Here is a 19,365-nt window from a genome sequence, read left to right as displayed (position 1 = left end):
CGGAGCACTGTACTGAGCGCTTGAATCCAGTAGCTCTGCCGCTTCACGTGCTGGGGTTGTCTGAATTCATTCGATCGTATTTATTGAGCGCTTACTGTGTGCACGGAGCACTGTACTGAGCGCTTGAATCCAGTAGCTCTGCCGCTTCACGTGCTGGGGTTGTCTGAATTCATTCAATCGTATTTATTGAGCGCTTACTGTGTGCACGGAGCACTGTACTGAGCGCTTGAATCCAGTAGCTCTGCCGCTTCACGTGCTGGGGTTGTCTGAATTCATTCGATCGTATTTATTGAGCGCTTACTGTGTGTTCGGAGCACTGTACTGAGCGCTTGAATCCAGTAGCTCTGCCGCTTCACGTGCTGGGGTTGTCTGAATTCATTCGATCGTATTTATTGAGCGCTTACTGTGTGCACGGAGCACTGTACTGAGCGCTTGAATCCAATAGCTCTGCCGCTTCCCCTCTTCCCGAGGACAGATTTTCATCCCGGAGCCAGTCACCGAAGGGAGTAGAAACAGCTGTTTCTAAAAGAATAATAACAATAACGATGGCGTTTATTAAGCGCTCACTGTTCCAAGCGCTGCGGCGGTGACAAGGCGATCAGGATGTCCCACGGGGGGCTCCTGGTCCTCATCCCCATTTTCCAGATGAGGGAACTGAGGCCCAGAGAGGGGAAGCGACTGGCCCAGAGTCACCCAGCAGACGAGCGGGATCGGAACCCGCGACCTCCGACGCCCGGGCTCTTTCCGCCGAGCCCCGCTGCCCCGGGCCGGAAGGAGGGCCAGGTTTTCCGAGGGGATTTCACGGCGTGTTGGGGCCCGTGGGAAAATCGCCAACGTTTTTTCCTCCGAAACAGGTGGACCTGTACGTCTTCGAGCAGCAGTCCCCAGTACAACATCTGCGAACAGATGATCCAAATCCGGGAGGACCACATGAGGTTCATTTCCGAGCTGGCCCGTTACAGCAACAACGAGGTAGGAAACACGCGACGGGATCGCTGCCCGATTCCTCGGACGGGGCGGATTCCTCCATCCGTTCGGTCGTATTTATTGAGCGCCTGCTGTGCGCGGAGCACTGGACTGAGCGCTTGGGAAGGACGAGTCGGCGGCATCTAGAGACGGTCCCTACCCGACAGCGGGCTCACGGTCTAGAAGGGGGAGACGGACAACGAAACAAAACATATTAACAAAATAAAATATATAGAATAGTAAATACGTACAGCGATGCCCTCTGAGCGTAAATCGAGCAAAATCAAACAGCCCCTCGGAAGGAATTTTTAATCATTTCAAATCAGGTACTTAAAGACCCCAAGGCAAAAAGCCAAAGGAGGAACAGGACATTAAGCTCCTTTCATTCACTCAATCGTATTTATTGTGCGCTTACTGTGTGCAGAGCACTGTACTGAGCGCTTGGGAAGTACAAGTTGGCAACATATAGAGACGGTCCCTACCCGACAGTGGGCTCACAGTCTAGATGGGAGAGACAGACGACAAAACAAAACATGTGGACGGGTGTCAAGTCGTCAGAATAAATAGAAATAAAGCTAGATTCATTCATTCATTCATTCAATCGTATTGTGCACAGAGCACTGTACTAAGCGCTTGGGAAGTACAAGTCGCAATATATAGAGACAGTCCCTACCCGACAGTGGGCTCACGGTCTAAGACGGGGGAGACGGACGACAAAACAAAACACGTGGACAGGTGTCAAGTCGTCAGAATAAATAGAAATAAAGATAGATTCATTCATTCATTCAGTCAGTCGTATTTATTGTGCGCTTACTGTGTGCAGAGTACTGTACTAAGCGCTTGGGAAGTACAAGTTGCAACATATAGAGACGGTCCCTACCTGACAGTCTAGACGGGAGAGACAGACGACAAAACAAAACACGTGGACGGGTGTCAAGTCGTCAGAATAAATAGAAATAAAGCTAGATTCATTCATTCATTCATTCATTCAATCGCATTTATTGTGCACTTAGTTTGTGCAGAGCACTGTACTAAGCGCTTAGGAAGTACAAGTTGGCAACATACAGACATGGTCCCTACCCGACAGTGGGCTCACGGTCTAAGACGGGAGAGACAGACGACAACACAAAACACGTGGGCGGGTGTCAAGTCGTCAGAATAAATAGAAATAAAGCTAGATTCATTCATTCATTCAGTCGTATTGTGCGCAGAGCACTGTACTAAGCGCTTGGGAAGTCCAAGTCGGCGACATATTGAGACGGTCCCTACCTGACAGTGGACTCACAGTCTAGATAGGAGAGACAGACGACAAAACAAAACACGTGGACGGGTGTCAAGTCGTCAGAATAAATAGAAATAAAGCTAGATTCATTCATTCATTCATTCAATCGTATTGTGCACAGAGCACTGTACTAAGCGCTTGGGAAGTACAAGTCGGTGACATATAGAGACGGTCCCTACCCGACAGCGGGCTCACGGTCTAAGACGGGAGAGACAGACGACGAAACAAAACACGTGGACGGGTGTCAAGTCGTCAGAATAAATAGAAATAAAGCTAGATTCATTCATTCATTCATTCATTCAATCGTATTGTGTGCTTACTGTGTGCAGAGCACTGTACTAAGCGCTTGGGAAGTACAAGTTGGCAACATGTAGAGACAGTCCCTACCCGACAGTCTAGACGGGAGAGACAGACGACAAAACAAAACACGTGGACGGGTGTCAAGTCGTCAGAATAAATAGAAATAAAGCTAGATTCATTCATTCATTCATTCATTCAATCGTATTGTGCGCTTACTGTGTGCAGAGCACTGGACTAAGCGCTTGGGAAGTCCAAGTCGGCGACATATAGAGAAGATGGTCCCTGCCCAACAGCGGGCTCACGGTCTAGAAGGGGGAGACAGACAACAAGACAAAGCATATTAACAAAATAAAATATATAGAATAGTAAATACGTACAACGATGCCCTCTGAGCATAAATCGAGCAAAATCAAACGGCCCCTCGGAAGGAATTTTTAATCATTTCAAATCAGGTACTTAAAGACCCCAAGGCAAAAAGCCAAAGGAGGAACAGGACATTAAGCTCCTTTCATTCACTCAATCGTATTTATTGTGCGCTTACTGTGTGTAGAGCACTGTACTAAGCGCTTGGGAAGTACAAGTCACAACATATAGAGACGGTCCCTACCCGACAGCGGGATCACAGTCTAGACGGGGGAGACAGATGACAAAACAAAACATGTGGATGGGTGTCAAGTCGTCAGAATAAATAGAAATAAAGCTAGATTCATTCATTCATTCAATTGTATTTATTGTGCGTTTACTGTGTGCAGAGGAGCACTGTACTAAGCGCTTGGGAAGTACAAGTCGCAACATATAGAGACGGTCCCTACCCGACAGCGGGCTCACAGGCTAGACGGGGGAGACAGACGACAAAACAAAACATGTGGACGGGTGTCAAGTCGTCAGAATAAATAGAAATAAAGCTAGATTCATTCATTCATTCATTCAATCGTATTTATTCTGCATTTACTGTGTGCAGAGCACTGTACTAAGCACTTGGGAAGTACAAGTCACAACATATAGAGAGGGTCCCTACCCGACAGCGGGCTCACAGGCTAGACGGGGGAGACAGACGACAAAACAAAACATGTGGACGGGTGTCAAGGCATCAGAATAAATAGAAATAAAGCTAGATTCATTCATGCATTCAGTCGTATTTATTGTGCGCTTACTGTGTGCAGAGCACTGTACTAAGCGCTTGGGAAGTACAAGTCGCGACATATAGAGACGGTCCCTACCCGACAGCGGGCTCACAGTCTAGACGGGGGAGACAGACGACAAAACAAAACACGTGGACGGGTGTCAAGTCGCCAGAATAAATAGAAATAAAGCTAGATTCATTCAGTCATTCAATTGTATTGTGCGCTTACTGTGTGCAGAGCACTGTACTAAGCGCTTGGGAAGTACAAGTCGCAACATATAGAGACGGTCCCTACCCGACAGCGGGCTCACAGGCTAGAAGCGGGAGACAGGTGACAAAACAAAACATGTGGACGGGTGTCAAGTCGTCAGAATAAATAGAAATAAAGCTAGATTCATTCAGTCATTCATTCAATCGTATTGTGCGCTTACTGTGTGCAGAGCACTGGACTAAGCGCTTGGGAAGTACAAGTCGGCGACATATAGAGACGGTCCCTACCTGACAGCAGGCTCACGGTCTAAGACGGGGGAGACAGACGACAAAACAAAACACGTGGACGGGTGTTAAGTCGTCAGAATAAATAGAAATAAAGCTAGATTCATTCATTCATTCAATCGTATTGTGCGCTTACTGTGTGCAGAGCACTGTACTAAGCGCTTGGGAAGTACAAGTCGCAACTTATAGAGACGGTCCCTATCCAACAACGGGCTCACAGTCTAGACGGGGGAGACAGGCAACAAAACAGAACATGTGGACGGGTGTCAAGTCATCAGAATAAATAGAAATAAAGGTAGATTCATTCATTCAATCGTATTTATTGTGCACTTACTGTGTGCAGAGCACTGTACTAAGCGCTTGGGAAGTACAAGTCGCAACATATAGAGACGGTCCCTACCCGACAGCGGGCTCACAGCCTAGAAGGGGGAGACAGGCCACAAAACAAAACATGTGGACGGGTGTCAAGTCGTCAGAATAAATAGAAATAAAGCTAGATTCATTGATTTCATTTTCATTCTTTCATCCGATCGTATTTATTGAGCGCTTACTGTGTGCAGAGCGCTGTACTCAGCGCTTGGGAAGTACAAGTTGGCAACATATAGAGATGGTCCCTACCCAACAGTGGGCTCACAGTCACTCAATCGTATTTATTGTGCGCTTACTGTGTGCAGAGCACTGGGAAGTACAAGTCGCAACATATAGAGACGGTCCCTACCCAACAACGGGCTCACAGGCTAGACTGGGGAGACAGACGACAAAACAAAACACATAGAATAAATAGAAATAAAGCTAGATGCACAGCATTAACAAAATAAATAGAATAGTAAATATGGACAAGTGTAATAAATAGAGGAATAAATCTGTCCAAACATATATACAGGCGCTGTGGGGAGGGGAAGGAGGTAGGGCGGGAGAGATGGGGAGGAGGAGAGGAACGATTCTTGGGAAGCAAATTCTTGGAAAGCAGTACGATTCGGTGGAAAGAGGACAGAGCCGGGAGGCAGAAGACCTGGGTTCTAATTCTGCCTCAGTGCTTACTATTCTATTGATTTTGTTAACGCTGTGCATTTAGCTTTCCTTCTATTTGTTCTGACGACTTGACACCCGTCCACCTGTTTCGTTGCCTGTCTCCCCCTTCTAGACCGGGAGCCCGTTGTCGGGTAGGGACCATCTCTAGATGTTGCCGACTTGTACTTCCCAAGCGCTTAGTACAGTGCTCTGCACACAGTAAGCGCTCAATAAATACGATTGAATGAATGGATGAATGATCTGTGCCTTTGGGCTAGTTAACTTCTCTGTGCCTCTCTACCTCACCAATAAAACAGAGATAATAATAAATAGCGATAATGGCATTTATTAAGCGCTTACTATGTGCCAAGCACTGTTCTGAGCGCTGGGGAGGTTACAAGGTGATCAGGTGGGCCCACAGGGGGCTCACCGTCTTAATCCCCATTGTACAGATGAGGAAACCGAGGCCCAGAGAAGTGAAGCGACTTGCCCCAAGTCACCCAGCTGACAAGTGGCGGAGCCGGGATTTGAACCCATGACCTCTGACTCCAAAGCCCGGGCTCTTTTCCACTGAGCCGCGCTGCTCTCACCTATAAAACGGAGATTAAATCTTCCGCTGATTTATACCGTTTATGGGACAGGGACTGTGTCCAACCTGATTATCTTTTATTTATCCCAGGATTTAGTACGGACCAAACGGTACTAAATGACTAAATTTCTAGACCGTGAGCCCGTTGTTGGGAAGGGATCGTCTCTATATGTTGCCAACTTGGACTTCCCAAGCGCTCCGCACACAGTAAGCGCTCAGTAAATTCATTCATTCATTCATTCAATCGTATTTATTGAGCGCTTACTGGGTGCAGAGCACTGGACTGAGCGCTTGGGAAGTCCAAGTTGGCGACATATAGAGACGGTCCCTACCCAACAGCGGGCTCGCAGTCGAGAAGGGGGAGACAGACAACAAAACAAAACATACTAACAAAATAAAATAAATAGAATAAATATGGACAAGTAAAATAAATAAATAGAGTAATAACCATTGAATGAATTTAGTACCGGGCCTGGAACGGGACCTGCCCGGTCCCTTCTCGAATGCTCGCAGTTGAGAAGGGGGAGACAGAGAACGAAACCAAACATATTAACAAAATAAAATAAATAGAATAAATATGGACAAGTAAAATAAATAAATAGAGTAATAATGATTGAATGAATTTAGTACCGGGCCTGGAACGGGGAACTTAACAAGCACCGTAAAGAAAACACGCACAAAAACACACACAAAAAAAAAACCCCGATTGGCAGGTAAATTATAAAGTAAAGCTAGTAAAATTGACTTTGGGGGATTAAATTCGAAAATACCCGAAACCCATTTTGGAAGTTTGGGTGATCTTTAAATGGTACTTTTTCTCCTTTGCACACGGTATTGGTCTTAATTCTGAAACTCAGTACAGTCAAGATACGTTAATAAGCTTCAATATTTTTAATTCTCTGAACTTCAGTTTAGTTCCCTCACCATCGATTTGGATCCATTATCCTGGGCCCGACGGGGTATGAATCCCGCTGCGTAGGTTTTCGCGCGGGTGCCTCCTTTTCGCGATGGGATTTGTCTGTGGATTGTTTCTTTTTGGAGAGTTTCCGTCAGACCTCTCTGGATTCCTTCAGGGTGACTCTTTGGTCATTCTAGCGAACGATCTCTCTGTACCGTGTTTGTAAATCAAAAAAATACATTATTATTCACCTCTAGCACAGGCGGAAAAGGAGGGACATGCAAACTATCTCTCTGTACCGTGCTTGTAAATAAAAAAAAATACATTATTATTCACCTCTAGCACAGGCGGAAAAGGAGGGACATGTGAACTATTTATCTGTACCATGTTTGTAAATCAAAAAAATACATCATTCTTCACCTCTGGCACAGGCAGAAAAGGAGGGACATGCCAACTATCTCTTTATACCATGTTTGTAAATCACAAAAATACATCATTCTTCACCTCTAGCGCAGTCAGAAAAGGAGGGACATGCCAACTATCTCTTTATACCATGTTTGTAAATCAAACAAATACATTATTCTTCACCTCTAGCGCAGGCAGAAAAGGAGGGACATGCGAACTATCTCTCTGTACCATGTTTGTAAATCAAAAAAATACATCATTCTTCACCTCTAGCACAGTCAGAACAGGAAGGGCATGCAAACTATCTCTCTGTACCGTGTTTGTAAATCAAAAAAATACATTATTCTTCATCTCTAGCACAGTCAGAAAAGGAGGGACATGCGAACTATCTCTCTATACCGTGTTTGTAAATCAAAAAAATACATCATTCTTCGCCTCTAGCACAGGCAGAAAAGGAGGGACATGCGAACGATCTCTCTGTACCGTGTTTGTAAATCAAAAAAATACATCATTCTTCATCTCTAGCACAATCAGAAAAGGAAGGACATGCAAACTATCTCTCTGTTCCATGTTTGTAAATCAAAAAAATACATTATTATTCACCTCTAGCACAGGCAGAAAAGGAGGGACATGCCAACTACTTCTCTGTATCGTGTTTGTAAATCAAAAAAATACGTCATTCTTCGTCTCTAGCACAGTCAGAAAAGGAGGGACATGCGAACGATCTCTCTGAACCGTGTTTGTAAATCAAAAAAATACATCATTCTTCACCTCTAGCACAGGCAGAAAAGGAAGGACATGCGAACGATCTCTCTGTACCGTGTTTGTAAATCAAAAAAATACATTATTATTCACCTCTGGCACAGTCAGAAAAGGAGGGACATGCGAACTATCTCTCCGTACCGTGTTTGTAAATCAAAAAAATACATCATTCTTCACCTCTAGCGCAGTCAGAAAAGGAGGGACATGCCAACTATCTCTTTATACCATGTTTGTAAATCAAAAAAATACATTATTCTTCACCTCTAGCACAGGCAGAAAAGGAGGGACATGCGAACGATCTCTCTGTACTGTGTTTGTAAATCAAAAAAATACATCATTCTTCACCTATAGCACAGGCAGAAAAGGAGGGACATGCGAATGATCTCTCTGTACTGTGTTTGTAAATCAAAAAAATACATCCTTCTTCACCTCCAGCACAGGTAGAAAAGGAAGGACATGTGAACGATCTCTCTGTACCATGTCTGTAAATCAAAAAAAAAATCCATCATTCTTCACCTCTAGCATAGGCAGAAAAGGAGGTACATGTGAACTGTCTCTCTGTACCATGCTTGTAAATAAAAAAAATACATTATTATTCACCTCTGGCACAGGCAGAAAAGGAGGGACATGCCAACTATTTCTCTGTATCGTGTTTGTAAATCAAAAAAATACATCATTCTTCATCTCTAGCACAGTCAGAAAAGGAGGGACATGCGAACTATCTTTCTGTACCATGTTTGTAAATCAAAAAAATACATTATTATTCACCTCCAGCACAGGCAGGAAAGGAGGGACATGCCAACTATTTCTCTGTATCGTGTTTTTAAATCAAAAAAATACATCATTCTTCACCTCTAGCACAGGCAGAAAAGGAGGGACATGCGAACGATCTCTCTGTACCGTGTTTGTAAATCAAAAAAATCCATCATTCTTCACCTGTAGCACAGGCAGAAAAGGAGGGACATGCGAACTATCTCTCTGTACCGTGTTTGTAAATCAAAAAAATACATCATTCTTCGCCTCTAGCACAGGCAGAAAAGGAGGGACATGCGAACGATCTCTCTGTACCATGTTTGTAAATCAAAAAAATCCATCATTCTTCACCTCTAGCACAGGCAGAAAAGGAGGGACATGTGAACTATCTCTCTGTACCATGTTTGTTAATCAAAAAAATACATTATTATTCACCTCTAGCACAGGCAGAAAAGGAGAGACATGCCAACTACTTCTCTGTATCGTGTTTGTAAATCAAAAAAGTACATCATTCTTCATCTCTAGCACAGTCAGAAAAGGAGGGACATGTGAACGATTTCTCTGTACCGTGTTTGTAAATCAAAAAAATACATCTTTCTTCACCTCCAGCACTGGCAGAGAAGGAGGGACATGCCAACTATCTCTCTGTACCGTGTTTGTTAATCAAAAAAATACATTATTATTCACCTCTGGCACAGGCAGAACAGGAGGGACGTGCGAACGATCTCTCTGTACCGTGTTCGTAAATTAAAAAAAAATACATCCCTGGCACGGCGGTCACTCCCTCCCCCTTTTAGACTGTGAGCCCACTGTTGGGTAGGGACTGTCCCTACGTGTTGCCAATTTGTACTTCCCAAGCGCTTAGTACAGTGCTCTGCACATAGGAAGCGCTCAAGAAATACGATTGATTGATTGCTTGATTGATTGGCCCTTTCGCTAGTAGAGGCGAGTGGAAATAAGAGGCCCGTGTCGCCCCGGGCCGGCGAGGGACGCTTGGAGGGCGTTGGGATGGCGCATCCCACCTCCACTGCAGTTTCCGCGAAGCGAAGCCCGGGACTCGGCCCGCGGTAAGACGACGGATTGACCGTGGAACGGTTTCCCCGCTTCCTCTCCAGGTCGTGACGGGCTCCGGTCGTCAGGAGGCTCGGAAAACCGACGCTGAGTATCGGAAGCTCTTTGACCTCTCGCTCCAGGGCCTGCAGCTGCTATCTCAGTGGAGCGCCCACGTCATGGAAGTGGTACGTGACGACGAGGCTCGCGGTAGCAATAATGACGGCATCCGTGACGCGCCGGGATCGATGGAGGCGAATCGGGTCGGACACGGTCTCCGCCTCCCGCGGGGCTCCCCGTTTTCCCGCCGAGGTCACCGAGGCCAAGAGAAGTCGAGTGACTTGCCCAAGGTCACGCGGCGGGGCCCTGCTGCTCGGCTGTTCTGAAGCTCACCGGAAATTCGATTTCGTTCGAAGGCGGGTTCGTTAAAGGGTTTTAAAAGCCGAGGTGTGGTTCGGTGGAAGTAGCGTTTATCGGGCAATTAAAAGTCTATTAAAAAGTATATTAAAAGCAATTAAAAATACATCGTTCTTCACCTCTAGCACAGGCAGAAAAGGAAGGACATGCGAACGATCTCTCTGTACCGTGTTTGTAAATCCAAAAAATACATCATTCTTCCCCTCCGGCGCAGGTAGAAAAGGAAGGACGTGCGAACGATCAGCGGAGAACCTCGCTGAGCACCGGGAAGGGAGGCCGAGGTGGAAACTGAGGCAGGAGAGACCAATGCGCCTCGTTACGTTTTTCCAGCAGCTTCTTGGGGCGTCCTCAAAATAACCTTACCAGGTGGAGGAATTCAGAGGTCACGGGTTCAAATCCCGGCTCCGCCAACTGTCAGCCATGTGACTTTGGGCAAGTCACTTCTTCGTGCCTCAGTGACCTCAACTGTAAAATGGGGATTTTGCACTGAGCCACGCTGCTTCTCTTATCATTATAATTATTATTATTATTTTCCCACTGAGCCATGCTGCTTCTCTTATTATTTTTATTATTAATAAGATATTATATTAATAATTGATATAGTAATAACAATGGTATCTTATCATCATTATTATTTTTCCACTGAGCCACGCTGCTTCTCAGTATTAATAATAATGTATTATATTAATAATTAATGTAATAATAATGGTCTCATCATTATTATTCTTTTTCCACTGAGCTATGCTGCCTCTCTTATTATTACTAATAATACTACTATATTAATAATTAATATAATATTATTATATTAATAATATAATAGTTATGGTCTCTTATTATTATTATTTTTCTGCTGAGCCGCGCTGCTTCTCTTATTAACAATAATAATAATATATTAATAATTAATATGATGATGGCCTATTATCATTATTTTTCCACTGAGCCACACTGCCTCTCATTATTAATAATAACAATATTATATTATGTTAATAATTAATATAATGACGATAATGATGGCATTTGTTAAGCGCTTACTATGTGCAAAGCACTGTTCTAAGGACCAGAGCTTGGAAGTGAGACCTTAAGTACAGAGGTGACGCACTAGAGAGAAGCAGCGTGGCTCAGTGGAAAGAGCCCGGGCTTGGGAGTCGGAGGTCATGGGTTCAAATCCCGGCTCCGCCGACTGTCAGCTGGGTGACTTTGGGCCAGTCACTTCACTTCTCTGGGCCTCAGTTCCCTCATCTGGAAAATGGGGATTAAAAACGGTGAGCCCCCCCGGGGGACCACCTGATCACCCTGTAACCTCCCCAGCGCTTAGAACAGTGCTTGGCACATATTAAGCGCTTAATAAATGCCATCATTATTATTATTACAAGTCGGCAACATAATTATGATTGAATGAATGAATCCCGCCTGTAGTTAGAACAGTGCTTTGCACCTAGTAAGCGCTTAATAAATGCCATCATTATTATTATTATTAGAAATGATTCTCTACATTTTTCCAGCAGCTTCTTGGGTCTTCCTCAAAATAACCTTACTCGGTGGATGAATTCCCCAAGCGGGAAATGTTTTCTTTCCCTGCCTCCGCGTGGAAATCAGAGCTTATGCCCTTGACGGAAAATGGTTCCCGCCGATGTCAATTTTACTGTATCCATTTCATTAATGAAATGCTCGGTTTCATCGTAACCTGGCTGTGTTTTGAAGGAGGTGTGGTGTGGATACAAAGGTGTTTTTTGCATTTATTAAAAGGTCTCTCAGAGCCATGAATAAAGCGCTCTATAAATTCATTCACTCCGTCGGATTGATGGAGCGCTTACTGTGTGCAGAGCACTGAGCGCTCGGGCAGTCCAAGCAGCGGAGAAGCAGCGTGGCTCGGTGGAAAGAGCCCGGGCTTTGGAGCCAGAGGTCGCGGGTTCAAATCCCGGCTCGGCCAGTTGTCGCTGTGTGACTTCGGGCAAGTCACTTCGCTTCTCTGGGCCTCGGTTCCCTCACCTGGAAAATGGGGATGAAGACCGTGAGCCCCGCGTGGGACCACCTGATCGCCTTGTAACCTCCCCAGCGCTTACAACAGTGCTTGGCACGTAGTAAGCGCTTAATAAGTGCCATTTGTTATTATTATTATTATTATTTGGGGTGCTGATAAAGTCTCTCCTTCCCCCCGTCGAATTTACGCAGCTTTGAAGGTGGAGAGGGCTGAATTTGGGCAGATTTGGGGGGAGAGGGACAAGGCGACAGCATCGGCAAGGGGGTCTGAGCGGAGAAAGTTGAGCTTGGGTTTCAGTTCGAGGCGGCGGAGTTGCCGTGCCGTTACATAAAGCGGAAAGAGAACGGATGGATAATAATAATGATAATAATAATGGTATTTGTTAAGCGCTTAGTATGTGCAAAGCATGTTCAAAGTGCCGGGGGGGGATACAAGGCGATCAGACGTGTGGGGCTCCCAGTCTTCATCCCCATTTTCCTGATGGGGGAACTGAGGCCCGGAGAAGTTGAGTGACTTGCCCGAAGTCACACAGCCGACAGTCGGCGGAGCCGGGATTTGAACCCGGGCTTGGATCTGCCAATTGCTTCTAAGGAAGAATCGAGGAAGAGCAGAATGACCCGAACGAGTTACTTTCATTCATTCATTCATTCATTCAATCGTATTTATTGAGCGCTTCCTGTGGGCAGAGCGCTGTACTAAGCGCTTGGGAAGTACAAGTTGGCAACGTGTATGTTCCCAAGCGCTTAGTGCAGCGCTCTGCACACAGTGCTCAATAAATACGATTGAATGAATCGTAGTCATTCGGATAAATCGTATACGATTGAATGAATGAATGAATGATTGATTGAACGAACGAATGAATAGCAACTGCTCAATCAATAAATCCCATCAACCGATCGACTGATTATCGGTTCGCGGGGGGAAACGTGGCAACCCGGCTTTTCTAAGTTAACTTCGATGAATCGTATTCATTCGGATAAATCGTATCCGATGGAATGAATGAATGATTGATTGAACGAACGAATGAATAGCAACTGCTCAATAAATCCCATCAACCGATTGACTGATTATCGGTTCGCGGGGGGGAAACGTGGCAACCCGGCTTTTCTAAGTTAACTTCGATGAATCGTATTCATTCGGATAAATCGTACCCGATTGGATGAATGAATGATTGATTGAACGAATGAATAGCAACTGCTCAATAAATCCCATCGACCTATAGACTGATTATCGGGTCGCGGGGGAAAACGTGGCAACCCGGCTTTTCTAAGTTAACTTCGATGAATCGTATTCATTCGGATAAATCGTATCCGATGGAATGAATGAATGATTGATTGAAGGAACGAATGAATAGCAACTGCTCAATAAATCCCATCGACCGATCGACTGATTATCGGTTCGCAGGGGGGAAACGTGGCAACCCGGCTTTTCTAAGTTAACTTCGATGAATCGTATTCATTCGGATAAATCGTAGCTGATTGGATGAATGAATGATTGATTGAAGGAACGAATGAATAGCAACTGCTCAATAAATCCCATCGACCGATCGACTGATTATCGGTTCGCAGGGGGGAAACGTGGCAACCCGGCTTTTCTAAGTTAACTTCGATGAATCGTATTCATTCGGATAAATCGTACCCGATTGGATGAATGAATGATTGATTGAACGAATGAATAGCAACTGCTCAATAAATCCCATCGACCGATCGACTGATTATCGGTTCGCACGGGGGAAATGTGGCAACCCGGCTTTTCTAAGTTAACTTCGATGAATTGTATTCATTTGGATAAATTGTATATGATTGGATGAATGAATGATTGATTGAAGGAACGAATGAATAGCAACTGCTCAATAAATCCCATCGACCGATCGACTGATAATCGGTTCGCAGCGGGGAAATGTGGCAACCCGGCTTTTCTGAGTTAACTTCGATGAATCGTATTCATTTGGATAAATCATATATGATGGAATGAATGAATGATTGAATGAACGAATGAATAGCAACTGCTCAATAAATCCCATTGACCGATCGACTGATTATCGGTTCGCAGAGGGGAAACGTGGCAACCCAGTTTTTCTAAGTTAACTTCGATGAATCGTGTTCATTCGGATAAATCGTATACGATGGAATGAATGAATGATTGATTGAAAGAATGAATGAATAGCAACTGCTCAAGAAATCCCATCGACCGATCGACTGATTATCAGTTCGCAGCGGGGAAATGTGGCAACCCGGCTTTTCTGAGTTAACTTCGATGAATCGTATTCATTTGGATAAATCATATATGATGGAATGAATGAATGATTGAATGAACGAATGAATAGCAACTGCTCAATAAATCCCATCGACCGATCGACTGATAATCGGTTCGCAGCGGGGAAACGTGGCAACCCGGCTTTTCTAAGTTAACTTCGATGAATCGTGTTCATTCGGATAAATCGTATCCGATTGGATGAATGAATGATTGATTGAACGAATGAATAGCAACTGCTCAATAAATCCCATCGACCGATCGACTGATTTTCGGTTCGCAGTGGGGAAACGTGGCAACCCGGCTTTTCTTAGTTAACTTGGATGAATCGTATTCATTCGGATAAATCGTATCCGATGGAATGAATGAATGATTGATTGAAAGAATGAATGAATAGCAACTGCTCAATAAATCCCATCGACCGATCGACTGATTATCGGTTCGCGGGGGGGAAACGTGGCAACCCGGCTTTTCTAAGTTAACTTCGGGGCCAGGAATGGCGTGGCTTGGCGCTGACGGGGTTTTTCCCCTTCCTTTTCCCTCATTCCAGTATTCGTGGAAACTTGTGCATCCCACGGATAAGTACTCTAATAAGGATTGTCCGGACAACGCGGAGGAATACGAGAGGGCAACCCGCTATAATTACACCAGTGAGGAGAAGTTTGCTCTGGTTGAGGTGAGAGGGAGGGTTTGTTTTTCGGCCTTTCCTGAAATGCCGTCGTTAGAAATGGTCGCTCTCGTCTCTCTTCCCTTTTTCCATCTCCTCACTCTCTACTCGTTGCCGCTTCTCTCGCCCCTTTCCTCCTCTCTTCACTCCCTCCTCCTTCCCTTTCCTCTCGTCTCCAGAATTTTCCTCCTCTCTCTTCTCTTCTCCCCCCTCGGAATACCTCCTTGCCTATTTCCCGTCCGTTTTTCCCCTCTTCTTCTTTTTTTTTAATGGCATTTATTAAGCGCTTCCTATGTGCAAAGCACTGTTCTAAGCGCTGGATTATGATGGCGTTTGTTATTAATAATAATAATCCTGGTTTTACAGCATTTGATATGTACGTTCGTTACCAATATTAATAGTAATAAGCACAAAACAAAGCGTGGGGACGGGTGTCAGAAATTAGAATTAGAACCATGCTTGGCACCTAATAAGCGTTTGATATATACGTCCCTTATCGATATCGATAATAATAATAAGCACAAAACAAAGCGTGGGGACGGGTGTCAGAAATTAGACAGAATTAGAACCGTGCTTGGCACCTAGTAAGCGTTTGATATATACGTGCATTATCGATATTAATAATAAAAAGCACAAAACAAAACGTGTGGACGGGTGTCAGAAATTAGACAGAATTAGAACCGTGCTTGGCACATAATAAGCGTTTGATATATATGTCCGTTATCGATATTAATAATAATAAGCACAAAACAAAACATGTGGATGGGTGTCCGAAATTAGACAGAATTAGAACCGTGCTTGGCACCTAATAAGCGTTTGATAGATACGTCCGTTATCGATATTAATAATAATAAGCACAAAAAAAAAAACATGGGGACGGGTGTCAGAAATTAGACAGAATTAGAACTGTGTTTAGCACGTAATAAGCGTTTGATATATACGTCCGTTATCGATATCAATAATAATAAGCACAAAACAAAACGTGTGGATGGGTGTCAGAAATTAGAATTAGAACCGTGCTTGGCACCTAATAAGCATTTGATATGTACGTCCGTTATCGATATTAATAATAATAAGCACAAAACAAAACATGGGGACGGGTGTCAGAAATTAGACAGAATTAGAACCGTGCTTGGCACCTAATAAGCGTTTGATATATATGTTCGTTATCGATATTAATAATAATAAGCACAAAACAAAACATGGGGACCGGTGTCAGAAATTAGAATTAGAACCGTGCTTGGCACCTAGTAAGCGTTTGATATATACGTGCATTATCGATATTAACAATAAAAAGCACAAAACAAAACGGGTGGACGGGTGTCAGAAATTAGAATGAGAACTGTGCTTGGCACGTAATAAGCGTTTGATATATCCGTCTGTTATCGATATTAATAATAATAATAAGCACAAAACAAAACATGGGGACGGGTGTCAGAAATTAGACAGAATTAGAACCGTGCTTGGCATGTAATAAGCGTTTGACATACACGTCCATTATCAATATTAATAATAATAAGCACAAAACAAAACGTGTGGACGGGTGTCAGAAATTAGACAGAATTAGAACCGTGCTTGGCACTTAATAAGCGTTTGATATATCCGTCTGTTATCGATATTAATAATAATAATAAGCACAAAACAAAACATGGGGACGGGTGTCAGAAATTAGACAGAATTAGAACCGTGCTTGGCACGTAATAAGTGTTTGATATATACGTCCAGTATCGATATTAATAATAATAAGCACAAAACAAAACGTGTGGACAGGTGTCAGAAATTAGACAGAATTAGAACCGTGCTTGGCACATAATAAGCGTTTGATAGATATGTCCGTTATCGATATTAATAATAATAATAAGCACAAAACAAAACATGGGGATGGGTGCCAGAAATTAGACAGAATTTAAACAGTCCTTGGCACGTAATAAGCATTTGATACATACGTCCGTTATCGATATTAATAGTAATAAGCACAAAACAAAACGTGGGGACGGGTGTCAGAAATTAGACAGAATTAGAACCGTGCCTGGCACCTAATAAGCGTTTGATATATATGTCCGTTATCAATATTAATAATAATAAGCACAAAACAAAACATGGGGACGGGTGTCAGAAATTAGACAGAATTAGAACTGTGCTTGGCACGTAATAAGCGTTTGATAGATACGTCCGTTATCGATATTAATAATAATAATAAGCACAAAACAAAACGTGTGGACGGGTGTCAGAAATTAGACAGAATTTAAACAGTGCTTGGCACCCTAATAAGCGTTTGATATATACGTCCGTTATCGATATTAATAATAATGAGCACAAAACAAAACGTGTGGACGGGTGCCAGAAATTAGACAGAATTAGAACCGTGCTTGGCACGTAATAAGCGTTTGATATATACGTCCATTATCGATATTAATAATAATAAGCACAAAACAAAACGTGTGGGCGGGTGTCAGAAATTAGACAGAATTGAAACCGTGCTTGGCACCTAATAAGCATTTGGTATATATGTCCGTTATTGATATTAATAATAATAAGCACAAAACAAAACATGGGGACGAGTGTCAGAAATTAGGCAGAATTAGACCCGTGCTTGGCACATAATAAGCGTTTGATATATATGTCCGTTATCGATATTAATAATAATCACAAAACATGTGGACGGGTGTCAGAAATTAGACAGAATTAGAACCGTGCTTGGCACGTAATAAGCGTTTGATATATACGTCCATTATCGATATTAATAATAATAAGCACAAAGCAAAACGTGTGGGTGGTTGTCAGAAATTAGACAGAATTAGAACCATGCTTGGCACGTAATAAGCGTTTGATAGATACGTCCGTTATCGATATTAATAATAATAAGCACAAAACAAAACATGGGGACGGGTGTCAGAAATTAGACAGAATTAGAACCGTGCTTGGCACGTAATAAGCGTTTGATAGATACGTCCGTTATCGATATTAATAATAATAAGCACTAAACAAAACATGGGGACGAGTGTCAGAAATTAGGCAGAATTAGAACCGTGCTTGGCACCTAATAAGCGTTTGATATATACGTGCATTATCGATATTAACAATAAAAAGCACAAAACAAAATGTGTGGACGGGTGTCAGAAATTAGAATGAGAACTGTGCTTGGCACGTAATAAGCGTTTGATGTATACGTCTGTTATCGATATTAATAATAATAATAAGCACAAAACAAAACATGGGGACGGGTGTCAGAAATTAGACAGAATTAGAACCGTGCTTGGCATGTAATAAGCGTTTGACATACACGTCCATTATCGATATTAATAATAATAAGCACAAAACAAAATGTGTGGACGGGTGCCAGAAATTAGACAGAATTAGAACCGTGCTTGGCACCTAATAAGCATTTGATATATATGTCTGTTATCGATATAAATAATAATAAGCACAAAACAAAACATGGGGACGGGTGTCAGAAATTAGACAGAATTAGAACCATGCTTGGCACGTAATAAGCGTTTGATATATACACCCGTTATCAATATTAATAGTAATAAGCACAAAACAAAACGTGTGGACGGGTGTCAGAAATTAGACAGAATTAGAACTGTGCTTGGCACCTAATAAGCGTTCGATATATACGTCCGTTATCAATATTAATAATAATAATAAGCACAAAACAAAACATGGGGACGGGTGTCAGAAATTAGGCAGAATTAGAACCGTGCTTGGCACCTAATAAGCGTTTGATAGATACGTCCGTTATCGATATTAATAATAATAAGCACCAAAAAAAAACATGGGGACCAGTGTCAGAAATTAGAATTAGAACCGTGCTTGGCACCTAGTAAGCGTTTGATATATACGGGCATTATCGATATTAATAATAAAAAGCACAAAACAAAACGTGTGGACGGGTGTCAGAAATTAGACAGAATTAGAATCGTGCTTGGCACATAATAAGCGTTTGATATATACGTCCGTTATCGATATTAATAATAATAAGCACAAAAGAAAACATGGGGACGGGTGTCAGAAATTAGACAGAATTAGAACCGTGCTTGGCACGTAATAAGCGTTTGATATATATGTCCAATATCGATATTAATAATAATAAGCACAAAACAAAACATGGGGACGGGTGCCAGAAATTAGACAGAATTAGAACCGTGCTTGGCATGTACTAAGCATTTGACATACATGTCCATTATCAATATTAATAATAATAAGCACAAAACAAAACATGGGGACGGGTGCCAGAAATTAGACAGAATTAGAACCGTGCCTGGCACCTAATAAGCGTTCGATAGATACGTCCGTTATCGATATCAATAATAATAATCCCGGTTTTACAGCCAAGCACACCGGGGCCCGGAGAAATTTAGTGATTCACCCAAGTGGGGATGAGGAATTTCCACGTCTGTGATTTTCCCC

At 43.1% G+C, this 19,365-nt stretch overlaps 1 protein-coding gene across 1 annotated transcript in view; it reads left to right on the top strand.

The window, feature by feature from the left end:
• Positions 1-19,365, top strand: part of LOC119927160 (cytoplasmic FMR1-interacting protein 1-like) — a 97,666-nt gene that overhangs the window by 44,216 nt on the left and 34,085 nt on the right. Inside the window, exons 10-12 of the mRNA XM_038745697.1 lie at positions 855-972; positions 9,700-9,822; positions 14,836-14,961. Of these exons, the coding sequence (XP_038601625.1) occupies positions 855-972; positions 9,700-9,822; positions 14,836-14,961 (367 nt within the window). The remainder of the gene's footprint in view (positions 1-854; positions 973-9,699; positions 9,823-14,835; positions 14,962-19,365) is intronic.

Source organism: Tachyglossus aculeatus, chromosome 4, assembly GCF_015852505.1.
Source record: "Tachyglossus aculeatus isolate mTacAcu1 chromosome 4, mTacAcu1.pri, whole genome shotgun sequence".
In the NCBI taxonomy this organism is placed as follows: domain Eukaryota; kingdom Metazoa; phylum Chordata; class Mammalia; order Monotremata; family Tachyglossidae; genus Tachyglossus; species Tachyglossus aculeatus.
This window is presented reverse-complemented; position numbering and strand designations above follow the sequence as displayed.